The sequence below is a fragment of the Pan paniscus genome, chromosome 15, assembly GCF_029289425.2.
Source record: "Pan paniscus chromosome 15, NHGRI_mPanPan1-v2.0_pri, whole genome shotgun sequence".
Classification (NCBI taxonomy): Eukaryota; Metazoa; Chordata; class Mammalia; order Primates; family Hominidae; genus Pan; species Pan paniscus.
Window position 1 is genome coordinate 24,458,218 of NC_073264.2, and position 21,336 is coordinate 24,479,553.

Here is a 21,336-nt window from a genome sequence, read left to right on the forward strand (position 1 = left end):
GAGTCAAGATTTACCCTCTTCACCCTTCCGCTCTGCATGTAGCCTCAGCCTCCCTTCCCCCACCACAGGGTGACAGCCTTTTCCGCTGGAGCCCTGCCTGGTACAGCCCTGTGCATCTTTCCACCTCATCAACTTTTCATCTCTTTGTAAACCAAATCGAGAAGTGTCTCCCTCCTCCCTGCCTCTCTCTCCTTCTCCGTTATTAGCTTCATGAGTGGGGACATTAATGTATTCACTAGACAATGTCTTCACACCACTGTTTCCTGTAATTACAGTCACTTCCCTCCCACTGTCCTGGCTTATTTGACTGAAAAGTGCTTGGAGGAGGGACAGTGTGGACAAAAGACGCAACACAGGCTGAGGTTGAGTAGTGAGTAGTGTAATGTTAACATCCAAGAAAGTAAAACAAATAGTCACCTCTGCAGCAGCTCATTAACGACTGGTAACACATAGAGGTCAATGTGCCAGAGCTTAAAAAAAAGTACTGATACAATTGAAGGCCCTTCCACTATAAATAGGATGGAGGATGGGTCACTGTGTCCGTATTACCAATGACAGTCACCCCAAGAAACACAAGCAGCTGCATCCACCCTCTTTCAGGGGGTAGAGCCACTATACTTCTCATGTAGATCAGCTACATTGTCACTGGAGACTCGGATCCAGCCATCCTCCCGCACGTGGTAGAGGTTGACTGCACCTCCTGAGTAGGCATCTCTGTAGGTGGCTTGGTAGATGGCTCGACGGGCCAGATCATAGGCCTGCTCCACTTCCAGGTCATAGGAATAGCCCCGATCCATGACCCCATACGCATACACAGAGCCAGAACCTACAGAGAAGGTGGCCCCTGAAATCCGGTTCCCTTCACTGTCCACGTAGTAGAGGCCTGGAAAGGGAGATGAGGTTAGCAGGAAAAAAAAAAAAAGATCACCCCTTTTGATATCTAATTCATATGCCAAGGCAGTAGTTCTTTTTTTTTGGAATGGAGTTTTGCTCTTGTTGCCCAAGCTAGAGCGCGATGGCGCAATCTCGGCTCACCACAACCTCCGCCTCCTGGGTTAAAGTGATTCTCCTGCCTCAGCTTCCCAGGTAGCTAGGATTACAGGCGCTCGCAACCACGCCCAGCTAATTTTTGTATTTTTAGTAGAGACGGGGTTTCACCATGTTGGTCAGGCTGGTCTTGAACTCCTGACCTCTGGGGATCTGCCCTTCTCGGACTCCCAAAGTGCTGGGATTACAGGCGTGAGCCACCTCGCCCGGCCAGCAGTAGTTCTCTTAAAACCTAGAATAAAATTTAAAAAAATAAAAAAATAGGCCGGGCGCGGTGGCTCATGCCTGTAATCCCAGCACTTTGGGAGGCTGAGGTGGGCAGATCACCTGAGGTCAGGAGTTTGAGACCAGCCTGACCAACATGAAGAAACCCCATCTCTACTAAAAATACAAAATTTGCCAGGCGTGGTGGCACATGCCTATAATCCCAGCTACTCAGGAGGCTGACGCAGGAGAATCACTTGAACCTGGGAGGCAAAGGTTGCGGTAAGCCAAGATCGCGCCATTGCACTCCAGCCTGGGCAACAAGAGTGAAACGCTGTCTCAAAATAATATAATAAATAGGCCAGGCGCGGTGGCTAACGCCTGTAATCCCAGCACTTTGGGAGGCCGAGGCGGGTGGATCACGAGGTCAGGAGATCGAGATCATCCTGGCTAACACGGTGAAACCCCGTCTCTACTAAAAAACAAAAAATTAGCCGGGTGTGGTTGCGGTCGCCTGCAGTCCCAGCTACTCAGGAGGCTGAGGCAGGAGAATGGCGTAAACCCGGGAGGCGGAGCTTGCGGTAAGCCGAGATCGCGCCACTGCACTCCAGCCTGGGAGATGGAGCGAGACTTTGTCTCAAAAAAAAAAAAAAAAATAATAATAATAATAATAAATAAATAAAATAATATATATATATATATAAGAGAAACCCAGGGAAGCCAACATAAATACAAGATAGGACTTCTATAAAATTATTATTATTTTTTTAAAAGCTAGCTGAGTGTGGTGGTGCATGTCTGTGGGAGGTTGAAACAGGAGGATTGTTTGAGCTCAGGACTTGCAGGCTGCAGTAAGCTATAATCACACCACCACACTCCAGCTTGGGCAACAGACTGAGATGCTGTCTTCAGAAAAAAAAAAAAACCTGAAGGAATAAAATTTAATATTAAGACTCCAGGATTCTACAACATACCACCCCATCTCACCTTATATTATAATAACTACCTTGCCATGTTGCCGATCCTCTCAGCACACCCACAAAACAAGTACATTCCAAATGACTTAGGTTTCAAGCACAGAACTTCAGACACTGTGAAAGATAACATTTAAAACATAATCCCCGGCCAGGCGCAGTGGCTCAAACCTGTAATCCCAGCACTTTGGGAGGCCGAGGCAGGTGGGTCACCTGAGGTCAGGAGTTCAAGACAAGCCTGACCAACATGGAGAAACCCTGTCTCTACTAAAAACACAAAATTAGCCAGGCGTGGTGGCGCATGCCTGTAATCCCAGCTACTCAGGAGGCGGAGGCAGGAGAATCACTTGAACCTGGGAGGTGGAGGTTGCAGTGAGCCGAGATCGCACCACTGCACTCCAGCCTGGGCAACAAGAGCGAAACTCTGTCTCAAAAAACAAACAAACAAACAAAACATAATCCCCACTCCCCCATCAAAAGACCCCATAATCCCAGTCACTTGAGCCCAGGAGGTTGAGGCTACAGTGAGCTGTGATTATGCCACTGCACTGCAGCCTGTGTGACAGAAAAACAAACTCCATAATGCCAGAACTCAAAGAGTTTAGACTATCTGGAGAACAAGACATACTTTACACAGGAGGATAATAAAGCCTAGAGTTTGTAATCACATTGTAAAGACCTGCACTGTCCATATGGTAGCCACTAGCCACATAGGACTAGTTGAGCATTTGAAATGAACTAGTACTACCTGCTAACATAATATTTTGGATTTATTAGGTTAAACAAAATATATTGAAATTTTTTTTTTTAATTTTAAAAGCGTAGCTAGTATAAAATGTAAAATTACATATATGGCTCACATTATATTTCTATTGCTGGTATAGACCAGGGTTTGGCCAGGCCAACTGCCTTTATTTTTGTAATTAAAATGTTATTGGAACACAGCCACTGTTTCCATACTGTCTATGGTTGTTTTGTGCAACACCGGCAGAGTTAAGTATTTGAGACAAAGATTTAGGCCTGCAGGCCTAAAATATTTACTATTTGGCCCTTTATGAAAAAACTAGCTGACTTTTGGTTCAGATGAAAATTTAGACAAAGTGTTCAATCCCAACTGCCTACTGGATCCCTCCAGCTGGATGTCTTTGTCATCATGTACAGATTCAAACTTCCTAAACTTAGATACCAGTGGTTCTCCATTACCTACCACACTCATCTCTCTTGTGCACCACCAACCCACGCTTCCTCCTGTCTTCTGAAATTCTGCCAATAGCACCACTACTCTTTTTCCTGTTTCAGTGGTTCTCACATCTCACTGTGCACTAGAGTCATCTAACAAAGATTTTTTTCAAAAATGCACAGGACTTACCCTAGGTATTTTTTATAACTGGTGTGGGGTGGGAAACAGGTATGGAACTTGTTTTTTAAGTCCCCCAGGTGATTTTAATGCAAGCCAGCTTGAGCACCACTGCCCTTATTGGTTTTCAGGTTCAGGTGATTCTGATGTCTACCTTACTCCTTTCTCTGGCCCCTTCTCAGCCCCAGTGCCATGCTCTCTTGCCTAGAAGGGGGTCATCATCTGGTTCCAAAGTACCCTTCTGGCTTTATGGCTCACTATTCCCCTTCACCCACTTAGTTCCAATTAAACTGGACTTTCAGTTACTCCTCAAAAGCTCATGCTTCTTTCCTCCCTTTCTTTGTTATGTTCCCTTTCCCTTTTTCACATCCAGGACAACCACCACCAATCCATGAAGTCTTCCCCAATTCCTCCCATCATAAGTAATCTCTTCCTCCTCAAAACTCCTTCCGCATTTGACTGGTTCTTTTTATTTATTGATTGATTGACTGACTGATTTTTGAGACAAAGTTTCTTTCTTGTTTCCCAAGCTGGAGTGCAATGGCACAATCTCAGCTTACTGCAACCTCTGCCTCCCAGGTTCAAGTGATTGATTCTCCTGCCTCAGCCTCCTGAGTAGCTGGGATTACAGGCATGCACCTCCAGGGTTCAAGAGATTCTCCTGCCTCATCTCCCTGAGTAGCTGGGATTACAGGCATGTGCCACTACAGCTGGCTAATTTTGTATTTTTTTTTTTGAGATGGAGTCTTGCTCTGTTGCCCAGTCTGGAGTGCAGTGGCACAGTCTCGGCTCACTGCAAGCTCCACCTCCTGGGTTCACGCCATTCTCCTGTCTCAGCCTCCCAAGTAGCTGGGACTACAGGCGACCACCACCACGCCCAGCTAATTTTTTGTATTTTTAGTAGAGACGGGGTTTCACCGTGTTAGCCAGGATGGTCTCGATCTCCTGGCCTCGTGATCCACCCGCCTCGGCCTCCCAATAATTTTGTATTTTTAGTAGAGACAAGGTTCCACCATGTTGGTCAGGCTGGTCTCGAACTCCTGATCTCAGGTGATCCACCCGTCTCGGCCTCCCAAAGTGCTGAGATTACAGGTGTGAGCCACCACGCCCAGCCAACTGGTTCTTTTAAAAACGGTATTTATCAGGCCAGGAGCCGTGGCTCACGCCTGCAATCCCAGCACTTTGGGAGGCCGAGGCGGGTGGATCATGAGGTCAGGAGATTGAGACCATCCTGGCTAACACAGTGAAACCCCGTCTCTACTAAAAATACAAAAAATTAGCTGGGCGTGGTGGCGGGCACCTGTAGTCCCAGCTACTCGGGAGGCTGAGGCAGGAGAATGGCGTGAATCCGGGAGGCGGAGCTTGCAGTGAGCAGAGATGGCACCACTGCACTCCAGCCTGGGCGACAGAGCGAGACTCCATCTCAATAAAAAAAAAAAAGGTATTTATCTTATTCAGCCTTGGGTTAAGTACAGTCATCCTTTGGTATATGAAGGGGATTTGTCCCAAGACCCCTGCATATACCAAAATCTATGCACACTCAAGTCCCAAAGTTGGCCCTGCAGAACCTGCATATATGAAAAGTTGGCCAGATATGGTGGCTCACGCCACCCAGCACTTTGGGATGCTGAGGCAGGTGGATCACCCGAGGTCAGGAGTTTAAGACCAGCCTGGCCAACATGGTGAAACCCTGTCTCTACTAAAAATACAAAAGTTAGCTGGCAGGGTGGCGGGTGTCTGTAATCCCAGCTACTCGGGAGGCTGAGGCAGGAGATCACTTGAACCTAGGAGGTGGAGGTTGCAATGAACTGAGATCACGCCATTGCACTCCAGCATGGGTGACAAGAGGAAAACTCCATCTCATAAATAAATAAATAAATAAATAAATAAATAAATAAATTGGCCCTCTGTATATTTGGGTTTCAGATTCTGGGAATGTGTATTTTCAATCAGAATTAGGTTGAAAAATATCTGCGTATAAGTGGACCTGAGTGATTCAAACCCATGTTGCTCAAGGGCCGACTGTAATATGAGGCAAGGGGCTGACTCACAATGAATGGGACAGGGTCATCAGGAAGGCCTCTTGAAGAAGGTATTGTTTAAATGATGCTCAATCTCCCTGGATTTTCCTTGTTACCCGGTCCCTGTACTCTTTTACACTGTTTCCATCACTTAGAACAAATCCGCCAGCTAAAGGTTCAAAGCAACATTTCCAAAATGCTTCCCTGGATCACGTAAAATGTATGGAACTGTCTTTTCCCACCTTTCAGAGAAAAGCATCTCAATTTCCAAAGTAACAAACTGAGCTCCTCTCTCACATCCGGTTTTTAATTTCCTTTCATCCTCCATTGGGTAGTAAGCGGATACTCCCTAGAGCCCTTTCTATTCTCGTTTGAAAGCAAGTGAAAAAGTGGTAGGTATCCTATAATTGTTCTATAAGATAACTAGGTATTTAGTAAGCAGGTAAATGAATGAAGCAAAATCAAAAGGAGGAAAGAATAATTATTTTTAAGCATATGGAAGGGAAAATTAGAAGGTGACTAGCTATACTCCAACTTTACTAAATGGGCAATTCAAAACTGGCTGATGAGGAAATGACATTAAATACAAAGTTGAACTGTCTGGCAAGTTTCTTAAATGCTGCAAAGGAAAAACAGGCTAAGGAACTTATTTTCAGAGATGACAGAACCGGACCTAGCATGATTGTAAGGGTGATTATAACCAGCAAAGAAATAAAAGAAATGAGCCCAGGACTAGGCGCAATGGCTCACTCCTGTAATCTCAACACTTTGGCAGGCTGAGGTGGGCAGATCACCTGAGGTCAGGAGTTCAAGACCAGCCTGGCCAACATGGTGAAACCCTGTCTCTACTAAAAATACAAAAATTAGACGCGCATGGTGGCATATGCCTGTAGTCTCAGCTACATGGAAGGTTGAGGCAGGAGAATCATTTGAAGCTGGGAGGCGGAGATTGCAGTGAGCTGAGATCCCGCCACTGCACTCGAGTCGGGGCGACAGAGCGAGACTCCATCCCCACCCCCCCAAAAAAGAGAGGAGCCCAAAAGGCCCCTTCTAGGCCAAAGACTCTCTAAAGAAAAAAAGAGAAGAGGCCAGGTGCAGCGGCTCACGCCTTTAATCCTGGCACTTTGGGAGGCTGAGGCGGGTGAATCACCTGAGGTCAGGATTTCGAGACCAGCCTGGCCAACATGGTGAAACCCCATCTCTACTAAAAATACAAAATTAGCTGGGCATGCTGGTGGGCACTTGTAATCCCAGGTACTTGGGAGACTGTGGCAGGAGAATCACTTGAACCCAGGAGGCAGAGGTTGTAGTGAGCTGAAACAATGCCATTACACTCCAGACTGGACGATCGGAGTGAAACTTTGCATCTCAAAAAAAGAAAAAAAGAAAAAAAACAGAAGAGAAATGACTAACTTTTGAGGGACAACCATATATTAGAGTCCAATACAGTAGCCACAAGCCACACATGGCCAATGAACACTTGAAATAGCACTACTGCCACATGTGGGATTCAACGAATTCTTTTTTTTGTTTTTTTTTTGAGACAGTCTCGCTCTGTCGCCCAGGCTGGAGTGCAGTGGCACCATCTCGACTCACTGCAAGCTCCGCCTCCTGGGTTCACACTATTCTCCTGCCTCAGCCTCCTGAGTAGCTGGGACTACAGGCGCCTGCCACCACGCCTGGCTAATTTTTTGTATTTTTGGTAGAGACGGGGTTTCACCTTGTTAGCCAGGATGGTCTCGATCTCCTGACCTCGTGATCCACTGTCTCAGCCTCCCAAAGTGCTGGGATTACAGGAGTGAGCCACCACGCCCGGCCTTCAACGAATTCTTAAATTCTTTTTTTTTTTTGAGACAGAGTCTCACTCTGTCGCCCAGGCTGGAGTACAGTGGCGCGATCTCTGCTCACTGCAACATCCACCTCCTGGGTTCAAGCAATTCTCATGCCTCAGCCTCCTGAGTAGCTGGTATTACAGGCGCCCGCCACCACGCCGGGCTAATTTTTGTATTTTTAGTAGAGACGGGGTTTCGCCATGTTGGCCAGGCTGGTCTTGAATTCCTGAACCTGGGGGCAGAGGCTGCAGTGAGCTGAGATCATGCCACTGCACTCCAGCCTGAGCGACAGAATGAGACACAGTCTAAAAAAACAGGAAAAAAAAAAAAGAGAGAAGGAAGGGCTAAGGACCTAATTACACTTCTTCAGCATTGACACCAAGCCCTTTAATTCATCTGTCCATCCAACCCCTCCTCACTGTAGTGGCAGCCCAAGGATCATGTGGTTGCAGCTTAACTCACCAGGGCCTCTCTTATCCCAGCCACAGATCATGGTGCCCATGGACAGCCCCATGCCTTTGTACTGATACACCATGTTGGCAAGCAGTTTGGAGGCAGCTGCTACAGAGATGCGTTCCTTATTTCGAAGCTCATAGATTCGACATTGCCGAGCCAACAGCCGTTCCCAGAAGCTGCAATCCGCTGCGCCCCCAGCCATGGTGCCTAGCAGGTATGGGTTGATCTCTATCACCTTCTTCACCGTCTGGGAGGCAATGTAAGCACCCGCTGTAGCCCTGGAGTCAGCTGCAACTATGACTCCATGGCGGAACTGTTAAGATCAGAGGAAAACACAGAACAGGCCACATAAGACCACAAAAACAGTCCTACATACTTCTTTTTGCATCAATCCAAACCCAGCACATCTTTCTCCGTCCTTTTATACTTCACAGTATACTTCTATACTTCACCATATATTAATGTCACCCGAGCTTCACATCAATCCCTTGACATGGATATAACCCATATTAAATTCATTTTATAGGATGGGCGTGGTGGCTCACTCCTGTAACCCAGGCATTTTGGGAGACCAAGGCGGGAGGACCGCTTGAGGCCAGGTGCTGGAGACCAGCCTGGGCAACACAAGGAGATCCATCTCTACAAAAAGTAAAAAAACTTAGCCTGTCGTGGTGGTGTGTGCCTATAGTCTCAGCTACTCTGGAGGCTGAGGCGCTGGAGCCACTGCACTCCAGCCTGAGCGACAGGGAAAAGCCCTGTTTCAAAAAAAAAAAACAACAAAACAAATCATTTTATAGATGAGGAAACAGGTTCAATGAAATCAAATGATTTCTCAATCTAGAGCTAGTTATTGCAGAGCAGGGCAAGGAACCCCAAATGTCTGATTCTTAGTACAATGCTTACCCTCACCACGCTTCCCCTTCATGCCAGTTTCAGTTACCCCTGCCTTGAGGGGCCGCCCAGTTTCCAAAACTTTGGTAAACGGTTACAATAGCCTTTCCTCGGCCAAGATTCATTGTTGTTGCGGCCTTTCCCAGCTAGAAGATCCTGAACAGCAGCAACCTGGGGTCGCCTAGGAATCAACCCAAGAGGCCTCACCTTCCTCCCCCGACTTACCCCCGGCCCCACCGCCACCCTTTCCAACCAGAGCAAAGACAGGGGCCTCCTGGGCCAATGAGACAGCAAAACTGCTGCGGTCCGAACGAGAGGACCCAGCCTCCGCCTGGGTTGGTGGCCAAGGCCACCGCAAACTCCGGTCAGGCTGGGAGGCCAGGCAAGTCGCGGGCGTTCAGTACTCAGCCTGGCAAGGGGGCTGGCTCCACACCTTGAAGGCCAGGGTGGTTGTTCCATGAAGCATTTCGATTCCTGGCTCTTCTGGGACACCCCAGCCGGGCGCGGCCAGGCTCAGACCATCACTGAGACTCCCTGGACCTAGATCCAGCAGATCTGCACGACCCCCAAGTCCGAAAAACCCGCGCTGGTTCACCGGTAGCGGTCTCTCCAACACGCTGGCAAGCGCCATGTCTAGTGTGGGCAGAAAGAACTAATTCCGAGAACGCCTAGCAAAGATAGGCCGGGCAACGCCTCGCCGTCACAGCTTCACTTCCTATTAAATCTATTCCGGAAAGGAGCCATTTTGACTGCTGGCAAGCACGCCTCCAAAAAGAAGAGCCAGATGCGAAAGACCATTTTAACTGAAGGGGGTCGGGGAAATAGATGGCTTCACTAACCTTAAATTCTAAAAGGACGTACCTGCCATCTTGGCTTTGGTCATGCAAGTAGTCCTGGATCAGAATAACCTCAAAATCACAGGAAGTGACTGAAAACGTCCATGTTGCGTAAGGGAAGTGAGGTCGGCCATCTTTGAGAAGGGCGTGACTGGTTGAAAATCGGTTCTGAACCCTTAGCGGTGAGTCCTCCCACTCCAGCCTGGTGTCCAAGCAACAGGTTACATCGCTGCTGCTTCAGCACCTTGTTAACGCGCCTGAGGTTGCCATCTTGTTTAAGGGCACCTTCTAAAATTGGGTAAAATAATGATCCGTTCTGAGGCCATTTCCCTATATTAGTTAAACCACAGCAATTAGTGGTAAAAAAAAACGCAACAAAATAAAAGTGCTATACCTCTTGTTGTCAGTCGCCATACAGCAACCCTTCTTTAACAGTAACCGGTTATTAATATCCAATATTCGTTCTCTTGACTCCTACCTTCTGGTGGAGATTCGAATAAGTAATGAATTGCCTAAAAGGCAGATGGAAGAAGAAAAAGCAAAGGGTCCAGTTAATCCACAAACTAGATTCTCAGTTCAGACCTGAATAAGTGTCAGTAGTAATTTACCATCTCAGAGACGGGAGGACGGTTGAGACTGCATAAATATGTACCAAGAGATTCTCTAACTTCAACTTGCTAAGATGATGCCTTTTATTCAGGAACATACTATATTTCATTGCCTCTTCCTCCCTCCACCCACCTTCATTTTTCAAATCTTTTGGGAACTATAACAAACCAGGAAGTGTGCATATGTATGAAATGTTGCCTCCTGCTTTATGGTTCTATGAAGTCAGTCTCTGGCCTTCCTTGTTGGATTCTAGCAGCAACATCTATCAACACCGAAATTCCACTTTCCTCTGATGCCCAGTTCGGCCCCATCTTTCCCCCAGCAGACTCTGCATATGCTGTATTGTTTTTGTTTGTTTGTTTGTTTGTTTGTTTTTTGAGACCAAGTCTTGCTGTGTCCCCCAGGCTGGAACACAGTGGCACGATCTCTGCTCACTGCAACCTCTGCTTCCCAGGTTCAAGCGATTCTCCTGCCTCAGCCTCCCGAGTAGCTGGGATTACAGGCGCCTGCCTCCACGACAGGCTAATTTGTGTGTGTGTGTGTGTGTTTTTAGTAGAGACAGGGTTTCACCGTGTTAGCCAGGATGGTCTTGATCTCCTGATCTCGTGATCCACCCACCTCGGCCTTCCAAAGTGCTGGGATTACAGGCATGAGCCACCGTGCCCGGCCTCACGCCTGGCTAATTTTTGTATTTTTAGTAGAGATGGGGTTTCACCATATTGGCCACGCTGGTCTCAAACTCTTGACCTCAGGTGATCCGCTCACCTCGGCCTCCCAAAGTGCTGGGATTACAGGTGTGAGCCACTGCGCCTGGCCTATGCTGTATTTTTAATGCTGAAATTGGCAACCCTTTCCAAGCCCAATCATCAGAATAGAATTAAACAGGAGATCTTTGTGTTTCACACTTGGATGATGTGGAAAATGCAGAGTGCGTCTGTTTACTGAGCATATATTATTTTGCAGTCACCCCTGCAGTGCAACTAGTCTTTCTGCCTTCTTCCAGTGGTTTTTCACTCTGCCACTGATAGCATGTGTACCTCTCTTAAGGCCCTTTTACATTTTACCTGGTTAGAAATTACATTTATCTCCTACCGGATTGTGAGCTTTTAAATACAAGTATTTACTATTCATTTCTGTACCCACTGTATGCTTAATACATATTTGCCAAATGAACACCTGAAAGAATGACAGCAGTGATCTTCTAGTCACAAAGGCTTGAAGTCCTTGCTTATCTTTTACAACTTTTTTCTTTCCTTCATATCCAGTTAGTTGCATGGTCCTGTTGATTATTTCCACTTCAGTGTTTCTCACATTCTTTTTCATTACAACTGATACCACCTTTGGCTTCTTATGTCCTCATTCTGGAATTGCTGAAATATTCTCCTTATTTTTTTTTTTTTTTTGAGATGGAGTCTCGCTCTGTCGCCCAGGCTGGAGTGCAGTGGCGCAATATTGGCTCACTGCAACCTCTACCTCCTGGATTCAAGTGATTCTCCTGCCGTAGCCTCCCAAGTAGCTGGAACTACAGGTGTGTGCCACCACACCTGGATAATTTTTTTTTTTTTTCAGACGGAGTCTCGCTCTGTCACCCAGGCTGGAGTGCAGTGGCACAATCTCGGCTCACTGCAAGCTCCGCCTCCCGGGTTCACGCCATTCTCCTGCCTCAGCCTCCCGAGTAACTAGGACTACAGGCGCCCACCACCATGCCCGCTAATTTTTGTTTTTTTTGTATTTTTTAGTAGAGATGGGGTTTCACCGTGTTAGCCAGGATGAATTGCCTGGATAATTTTTTTTTTTGTATTTTAAGTAGAGATGGGATTTTGCCATATTGGCCAGGCTGGTCTTGAACTCCCAACCTCAGACGATCTGTCTGCTTCAGTCTTCCAAAGTGCTGGGATTACAGGTGTGAACCACCGTGCCTGGCCTTCTCCTAACTGATTTATGGGTCTAAATTGTCACTCTCTAATTCATTCTGCACAGCATCAGATTCGTTTTCCTAAAACACCATTTTTTTTTTTAAATTGAGTTTTGCTATTGTCGCCCAGGCTGGAGTGCAGTGGCACGATCTCTGCTCACTGCAACCTCTGCCTCCCAGGTTCAAGCAATTCTCCTGCCTCAGCCTCCCGAGTAGCTGGGATTACAGGCGTGCGCCACCAGGCCCAGTTAATTTTTTTCCTTCTATTTTTAGTAGAGACAAGATTTTGCCATGTTGGGCAGGCTGGTCTTGAACTCCTGACCTCAGGTGATCCGCCCGCCACAGCCTCCCAAAGTGCTGGGATTACAGGCGTCAGCCACCCCGCCCAACCTAAAACATCATCTCGATCTTAACACTCACCTGCTTAAAAATGTACTGTGGGCCAAGTGCGGTGGCTCACGCCTGTAATCCCAGCACTTTGGGAGGCCAAGGTGGGCGGATCACGAGGTCAGGAAATCAAGATCATCCTGACTAACACGGTGAAACCCTGTCACTACTAAAAATACAGAAAATTAGCCAGGCGTAGTGGCACGCGCCTGTAGTCCTAGCTACTCTGGAGGCTGAGGCAGGAGAATTGCTTGAACCCGGGAGGCGGAGGTTACAGTGAGCAGAGACTGTGCCACTGCACTCCAGTCTGGGCAACAGAGTGAGACTCCATCTCAAAAAAAAAAAAAAAGTTTTGTGAATTCAAGCTCCTCAGCATAGCATTCAAGGCCTTCCATAATCCATTCCCAACTTACCTCACATGCGTTCTCTGCTCTGGGGTCCCTAATCCTGGGGACCTCATTAAGGAGAAGTACAAATGATAAGTGCTGTGGTTCAGAGGTGGGCGAGGGAGTCAATATAGATTGGAAAGAGGCTGTAGGTCCAGGATGGCTTTGTCAAGGTCTGGATTCATTTTTCTAAATCTGACTTGGTCCACTCACAGCCTCTCCTTTCTCAGCCCATACCTGGGAAGGAATTTCACAATAGGTGGTACTTAAGCCAGACTGTGGAATAGGATTCAAACAGGTGAAAGGGAGGTGGGAGATGTGTTAGGAATAGAGAGAAAAGAGCCTGTGATAGATAGATTTAGATTGGACCATAGTGGGTCTTACATGCCAGCTTGGGATAGAAGAGGTAGTTTTGATTTTATCTTATAACCCTCCAAGTTTTTCTAGCAGAGAAAACACAGGATTTGAGTGATACTTTAGGAAAACATGTCCATGTAGAGGGTAAGATTACAATGGGAGACTGGTGAGTGCTTAATTAGGAGGTCATTCAACTGTCCAGACCTGACTTGATAATGGCTTGATCTAGGGAGGTGGCAATCCATCTATAAAGAGTCTGAGACTTAGCCTTTAGAAAGAAGATATACTCTAGGCTAGGCGCAGTGGCTCACGCCTGTAATCCTAATACTTTGGGAGGCCCAGGTGGGCGGATCACCTCAGGTCAGGAGTTCGAGACCAGCCTGGCCAGCATGGCAAAACCCTGTCTCTACTAAAAGTACAAAAATTACCTGGGTGTGTTGAGGGTGCCTGTAATCCCAGCTACTTGGGAGGCTGGGCAGGAGGATCGCTTGAGCCTGAGAGGCAGAGGTTACAGTGAGCCAAGATCACGCCATTGCACTCCAGTTTGGATGACAAGAGCGAAACTCCGTCTCAAAAAGAAAGAAAGAAAGAAGATATATTCTTACCTTTCAGCAAGATTTCCTGGTGGTCCTACACCAAGGAGAAGAGAAGGACTGGTTGGACCTTAGCATGCTCTTTGAGTTTCTCCAACTTTCCCATGACCAGGTTTACACTTTTCCTTAGTAGTGAGACCCCAGAAAGCTATGATGCCACAGCCCCACCATCTTGATGTCTGGAGGGTCCAGACTCTTTCCTTTGTGTGTGGGTCTGTTTCTTCAAATAAATCCATTTCCACAGCACACCTTGAGCTGCAATGTTTAGTATAATATATGTACGGCATATGTTGCTGGAGTAGTTGCAGCTTGTCACTCTGCCCCAATTAACTGGCTATTTTTTTTTTTTTTTCTGAGACAGGGTCTTACTTTGTTGCCCAGGCTAGAGTGCATGGAGTGCAGTGGCACAATCTTACTCACTGCAGCCTCATTCAGTGAGTGCTCAAGTGATCCTCCCACCTCAGCCTTCCAAGTAGCTGGGACTACAGGTACACACCACCACACCCGGCTAATTTTTTGTATTTTTTGTAGAGGTGAGGTTTCGCCATGTTGCCCAGGCTGATCTCGAATTCCTGGGCTCAAGTGATTCACCTGCCTTGGCCTCCCAACGTGCTGAGATTACAGGCGTGAGCCAACACACCTGGCCTTGACTTCGACTTTCTGAAGGGTCAGCCATCAGGGTCCACCAACCCCACCACTCTAACACCCCTGGTTGGTCTAAGACTTATAGACTCAACATTATGGAGTTAAGATCAGTTGTTTCTCCTGCCCTGGAATTACAAGCCACTCTGTTGCCATTGTGAACTATTAGGCAGAAGGGGGAGCAGGAGCTAGAAGGCCACTAGATCCTTTGGACTTCAACACAAGTCAAAGACATACTGCCAGAGAACTGTCAGGAATGCCTTCTCTGTATACAGATAGAAGGACATATTTATCTCTAAAGCAAGGGAGAAAGAGACCTTCAGGTTCTAGTTTCCTTCATTCCTCAGCAATCTGCCTTTGTGGAAGATATTTCAGCCTCTTTCTCCTCTCCGCTGTTACAAAGTTCTCTTGCTCTTTTTTCTCTTGTCTTTGCTTTAGTCCACTTTTAATTAATTAATTAATTAATTTTTGAGATGGAGTTTCGCTCTTGTTGCCCAGGCTGGAGTGCAATGGCAGCTCACTGCGACCTCCACCTCCCGGGTTCAAGCGATTCTCGTGCCTCAGCCTCCCAAGCAGCTAGGATTGCAGACATCCACCACCACACCCGGCTGATTTTTTTTGTATTTTCAGTAGAGACGGGGGTTTCACCATGGTGGCCAGGCTGGTCTCAAACTCCTGACCTCAGGTGATCCGCCCGCCTCTGTCTCCCAAAGTGCTGGGATTACAGGCATGAGCCACCATGTGCGGCCTTTTTTATTTTTATTTTTTTAAATTTTCCTTTATTTTTTATTGAGACAGGGTGTCACTGTGTCGCCCAGGCAGGAGTGCAGTGGCACAATCACGGCTCACTGAAGCCTTGACCTCTTGGACTCAGGTGATCCTTTCACCTCAGTTTCCTAAGTAGCTGGGACTACAGGCATGTGCCACCATGCTTGGCTAATTTTTTTTTTTTTTGAGATGGAGTCTCGCTCTGTCACCCAGGCTGGAGTGCAGTGGCACGATCTCAGCTCACTGCAACCTCCGCCTTCTGGTTCAAGCAATTCTCCTGCCTCAGCCTCCTGAGCAGCTGGGACTACAAGTGTGCATCACCACACCCAGCTAATTTTTTTTTGTTTGTATTTTTAGTAGAGATGGGGATTCACCATATTGGCCAGGCTGGTCTCGAACTCCTGACCTCGTGATTCACCTGCCTCGGCCTCCCAAAGTGCTGGGAGGCATGAGCCTCCGAGCCTGTCCCAGGCTAATTTATATATATTTTGTAGAGATGGGGGTCTTGATATGTAGCCCAGGGTGGTCTCGAACTCTTGGGCTCAAGCCATCCACCTGCCTTGGTCTCTCAAAGTGCTAAGATTACTAGTGTGATCCACTGTGCCCAGCCTCAGTCCATTTTTCTTTCCTCATCTTTCCCTTGAGTTTGAAGTATGAGCTGAGTTCCTTGCTCCCATATCTCTGAAGGGAGTCCCCAGCACCAAGGTCTCCGGCCTCAGTGGGGTTACAGCGCTGTATTCTGACCACATCAGTCCACTGAATTGTCTACCTCGTCCTAGGCTGGGAGCCCTCTCAGGCCAGGGACAGGGCCTTATTTGTCTCTACGTGCCCAGTGCCCCGCATGGGAGAAACAAGGAGCCCAGCCCTGCTCCGTCCATTTGTGCCCATGTTTCTTTGCATTACCCCAGCCCCCCGCCCCCAACTCCAGATAGTTGGAGGATGACAGACAGGAGACTCTTTGGGTGACTCTCAGATGCGTCATGGGCAGCAGAAGGTGAAGGTCTGACCGTGAAGGCAGCGTCTTCCTAGTGCTGGAGACTCTACAGCCCTCATCCTGTCTCCTTTCAGCTGTCCTCTGAGATGAAGGGGACTGCTCCATCAGCCAATCCCAAAGCCTGAATTGGGGGTTGAGGAGAAATGAAGCGTCAGCTCACACACCTTCCTGGCCGGTTCTGGCTGTGGCCCAGCTTCTCTGTAGCGTCCCTCCTATCCCACCAGACCCCAGCCACAAATTCCTGGCTTGCTTCTTCCAAACTTCATTCAGCCCCAGGGATGGCTCTGCAGGATGTGTGCAAGTGGCACTCCCCTGACACCCAGGGACCATCACCTCACCTGCCTCGGGCTGGCGGCTGGGCTGTGCCCCGGGGTTGTGACCCTCAAACCTTCCTGCAGATCCATGGCCCCAGACTGGCCCACGGCACTACCACTCTGGCCTTCCGCTTCCGTCATGGAGTCATTGCTGCAGCTGACACGCGTTCCTCCTGTGGCAGCTATGTGGCGTGTCCAGCCTCATGCAAGGTCATCCCTGTGCACCAGCACCTCCTGGGTACCACCTCTGGCACCTCTGCCGACTGTGCTACCTGGTATCGGGTATTACAGCGGGAGCTGCGGCTTCGGGAACTGAGGGAGGGTCAGCTGCCCAGTGTGGCCAGTGCTGCCAAGCTCTTGTCAGCCATGATGTCTCAATACCGGGGACTAGATCTCTGTGTGGCCACTGCCCTCTGCGGCTGGGACCGCTCTGGCCCTGAGCTCTTCTACGTCTATAGCGACGGCACCCGCCTGCAGGGGGACATCTTCTCTGTGGGCTCTGGATCTCCCTATGCCTACGGCGTGCTAGACCGTGGCTATCGCTACGACATGAGCACCCAGGAAGCCTACGCCCTGGCTCGCTGCGCCGTGGCCCACGCCACCCACCGTGATGCCTATTCAGGGGGCTCTGTAGACCTTTTCCACGTGCGGGAGAGTGGATGGGAGCATGTGTCACGCAGTGATGCCTGTGTGCTGTACATGGAGTTACAGAAGCTCCTGGAGCCGGAGCCAGAGGAGGATGCCAGCCATGCCCATCCTGAGCCTGCCACTGCCCACAGAGCTGCAGAAGATAGAGAGCTCTCTGTGGGGCCAGGGGAGATGACACCAGGAGACTCCAGGATGCCAGCAGGGACTGAGATGGTGTGAGAAGCAGGACTTGGTTGGGGATGGTGTAGGCCTGGGGAGTGGGTGGGAGGATGGGCAGCAGGGGGAGGGTCCCGCTGGCAGCAGCCTCACAGCGTCTGGCTCTAGCCTGTATGGGTTGCTGGCTTCATTTATTGCAAGTCTCCGTCCTTTCATGACTCCCAGAGCTATTATGGCTCTGCCCAACAAGTTCCTATTGACTCCCAGTGGATTGGTCCAGCCTCCTTCTTGGCACCAAGTCCGTCTTTCATTCGACACTTGCAGTGTGCCTACTGCATGCCAGACGCATGCTAGGTGCTAGACCCTCTTTTCTTGCCATCTTCTCTGCTTTTTTCCATCATCTCATCCCCAGTTTCTCTTAGTTTCGGTCCTTTATGTGTCTCAGCTTCAGCGTCTTTGTCTTTTTCTCCTGATCACTTTGTCAGCATGGTAAGATGGGGCACCCGGGAAGGGAGCAGCCCCTCGCAGAACGAGGCGTAGTGATAGACACCCTTTGGATGGTGATGGGCTTGTCTTATCTGCTCTCCTTCTCTGACGACCATAATGACTAGAATGATTATCCCTTTACTGAATGCAGTTCTCATCACAACCCTTTGAGGTGAAAATGAGTCTCTCTTTACAGAAGAGGAATCAGGTTCAAAGGGTTATGTGACTTGCCAGGGTCACACAGTAAGTGGCAGAGATGAGACTTAGATCCAGGCCTTCTCCTCCAGGGTCCATGCTCTTTCAGCACAGCTCTCCCTCCCAGGCCCTCTGCCCTGCCTTTCCTCTCTTCCCTGCAGGCTTCCGGAGAGGGATGTGGAGGGAGAAAGTAGCTAGGCCAATCCCCTGCCTGGTGGCTCATGTGGCTTTATCTTCCAGGCCTGGAGCCATCCCCCACAGCCCACCCTTGCTCTCCAGCTTTCTGGGCCTGGCGGTGCCGCTGCCAGACTTCGCCTCCTCCTTTCTTCCCTTTGCCTTCTTTCCAGCCCCCCCTTCCTGATGCTCCCTCTGGAGAATGAAGACAAGAGAGAGGTGGCTGTGCCAGTGGGAACTGTCTGGCTAGCACATCCTCTCCTGCCCCTCCTGTCCCTGCTCTCACTCCCCTAGAAGCCCAGACTTGAAGATCCAGACTAACACCTCCAGGAGGGCCACTGCCCTGCTGTCCCCTGGCCAAATGAGAGAGAAAGCACTGTTAACCTACGAGATAGGGCCTGAAGGAAGGGTGCTGAAGTTGCTTTCCTCACATCCAATCCTAAAGCTTCCAGTCCCAAGAATAACAGCCGCCTGCCTTCCCTCTTGGACACCCCTCATCCCTGGCTCCAGCCTAGGCCCGAGCCTTAATCTTGCACCCCAGATTAAGCATTCCTCCAGGCAGGAGCTGGGCAGACAGACCTCCAGACTCTGGTGCAGAGCGGGTGACTGGGGTGGGGGAGGAAAGGTCAGGGGGCTCCAGAAGGGAAAACCCCAGAAAGGACACAGTGGGGAGGAATTGTGGTGGACACCACAGAAAGGTGTCCAGTTTAGGGGGACTGGCCTTCAAGCCAGGCTCAAGGAATCTGGCCAGTGGCCTCTGCGGCCACCCTTCTTTACCCCTTGCTCACTCCCCAGCCTCAGGGGAGGAGATGTGGGACTCTGGGACTGCTAACTGGGAGGCAGGGCTCCCAGCGGCCTAGTCCTGGAGGAAGCATGTGAGGAGGGGCAGCTTTTGCATGGCGTTCAGGTGTTTGACTCGGCATAAGAGGGTGCATATTCATGTCCACAGGTGTATGTAGTTCTGTGCCCAGGTGTAGGTGAGTGATACAGGATGGGTTTCACACATGAGTGTGGCAGGCGATGCGTGTGCAGTTCCCGTGTGCAGAGACAAGAAACAGACTGAAAGAGAAAGAGCAACACCTGAATAAGGAGATCAGCCTCTCAGCGGGAAGACTGCCAGGCCTTATCACTTCTTTTGGGGAGTGCTCCAGAGTAAAGAGGACGTGGGGGACAGGCTCATGCCAGCAGTTCTCTACTTCCTCATCCTCCCAGCCCTATCCTGAGCCTCTCAGGAAGTGAGAAAAGACAGGCAGGGAGGGGTGGCCTGGGGCCTGGGATTGCCACCTGAGCGCAGCCAAAGGTGGGCTGTGAACTGCGTGCAGCTGTCTCCCCCTGAGATGCTTGGCGCCTCACCCCCATTCCCAGACTCAAGCAGGAGAATTGAACTCAGACCAAGAGGGCAGAACCAGACCAGGAGGGCAGAACTCAGGGTGGGGGGACCCTCCTCTCTTTTCCTTCCATAGTCCCACCCATCTTCACTCCCTTTGACAGGTCCTGTCCTTCCAGAGGTTGAGGTAGTTGAGGCCAGAGATGAGCCCATGGGTCTTGCTGACAAGCCTGGTTCCCTCTGCCCTATTATTTTCCGCTATGTTTTTAATGAGTTTGGGGGAGGACCTTAGGAGAGTCTTAGGGAGGGCTGGGCAGACAAAGGCCAACATCCCATTCCAATGCACCCCTCACTGTCTAAGAGTAGCCCATGAGTCATTTCCCCCATTTCTCTACTAATTCCTGAAGGCTTGATACAGATATCACGGTGAGACCAAAGGGGCGGAGATCTTGCCCTTCCTGCCCCGAACCAGAAGACCTTGTCCTTCTGATGCCCTGCTTGGGGTGGTGCCTACCTCCTCACAGTCTCTGGAGAGTTCGGGGGGATAGCCCACTCTTGCACAAGCCCTTGGACTGTCAGAGGTCCAGGCTTCCAGCCTTCAGCAGAGTAAATGACCTGAATTCCAGCACTGGAGGGAGGGGCCTTGTTCTCCTACCTCCTGCTTGTCCTTATCAAGCAGGTGGGGAAGGTATGAGGGAAGGTATGTTCACATTGAAGCAGCTTTCCCCAGCTGCCAGTACCCCATACGAAGGGGGAGTCACAAGGACCTATCCTACCTCGCCTACCTGTGTGTGCCTCTGGAGCCCTGGAGTTGAGAGGCCTGAGCTCTCATGCTGGTTCCTGGGTGGACGCCTTCTCTGGACTTTGGGAGATAATTGCAGTTCTGGCTCAGCTCCCACCTAGTTGACTGCTTCTGTCCGTCAACAGCCTGCCTCCCTGGTCCTCTCCCTCCTCCTTTGTGTTCTGCAAAGACTAAGACCATGGCCTAGGGGAGACTTAAAGGTGGGAGCAGCGGGCCCAGATTCAATGTGACTGTCTCACTCTGGTCCGCCCTTTCCCCACTTGGCACTACGAGCCCCAGGAAAGGCTGGTTTATCCCCGCTGCTGCCTGCCACCCCCATTATTTTCCTAGTCCAGAATCCCCCTTCCTCTCTTAGTCTTTTATCCCTCCGGCCCTCTTCTCAGCAGCTCTCACACTTCACCCTCTACTTCTCCTGCCCATCTTGCCCTCTGACCCATCCCCATATCTTTTTTTTTTTTGAGACAGAGTCTCGCTCTGTCGCCCAGGCTGGAGCGCAGTGGCGCGATCTTGGCTCACTGCAACCTCCGCCTCCCAGATTCAAGTGATTCTCCTGCCTCAGCCTCCTGAGTAGCTGGGACTACAGACATGCGCCACCATGCCCTGCTAATTTTTTGTATTTTTAGTAGAGATGGGGTTTCTACCATTGGCCAGGCTGGTCTTGAACTCCTGACCTCAAGTGATCCACCCGCCTCAGCCTCCCAAACTGCTGGATTTACAGACGTGAGCCACCGCGCCTGGCTGAATCCTTATATCTTAATTTTCTTGGACCGCTGGAGACCAACAGAGGACCCAGAAAGTTGGTGGTGAGAGTGGGGTAGAGTCATCATCTCCTTACTCCCTCATGGAATTAACCCAAGTCCTCCCCTATCTAGAAGGAGGTGAAGTGTATTTTCCCCCAAGGAGAAAGGAGAATGAACTGGGAGGCAATAGGCTAGGCCTCTCCTCCCGTCCTTTGGGACGGTGAA

General features: G+C 49.5%; 2 protein-coding genes across 3 annotated transcripts; one reads left to right on the plus strand and one right to left on the minus strand.

Moving 5' to 3' along the window:
- Nucleotides 1-363: 363 nt before the first annotated feature.
- On the minus strand, nucleotides 364-9,766 carry PSMB5 (proteasome 20S subunit beta 5). Of its 2 annotated transcripts, none has more exons than XM_003808118.5 (3): nucleotides 9,216-9,766; nucleotides 7,898-8,204; nucleotides 364-883 (listed from the first exon to the last, which is right to left on the minus strand). In XM_003808118.5, the coding sequence occupies exons 1-3, from the start codon at nucleotides 9,411-9,413 to the stop codon at nucleotides 597-599; spliced, it is 792 nt and encodes a 263-aa protein (XP_003808166.1). In that variant the 5' UTR covers nucleotides 9,414-9,766; the 3' UTR covers nucleotides 364-596. The 2 variants fall into 2 exon arrangements, with proteins under 2 accessions (XP_003808166.1, XP_034793179.1); XM_034937288.3 differs by having other exon boundaries at nucleotides 9,644-9,762.
- Nucleotides 9,767-16,247: 6,481 nt separating this feature from the next.
- On the plus strand, nucleotides 16,248-18,380 carry PSMB11 (proteasome subunit beta 11). The gene has a single exon (XM_003808120.5). The coding sequence runs from the start codon at nucleotides 16,413-16,415 to the stop codon at nucleotides 17,448-17,450; it is 1,038 nt and encodes a 345-aa protein (XP_003808168.3). The 5' UTR covers nucleotides 16,248-16,412; the 3' UTR covers nucleotides 17,451-18,380.
- Nucleotides 18,381-21,336: the final 2,956 nt, after the last annotated feature.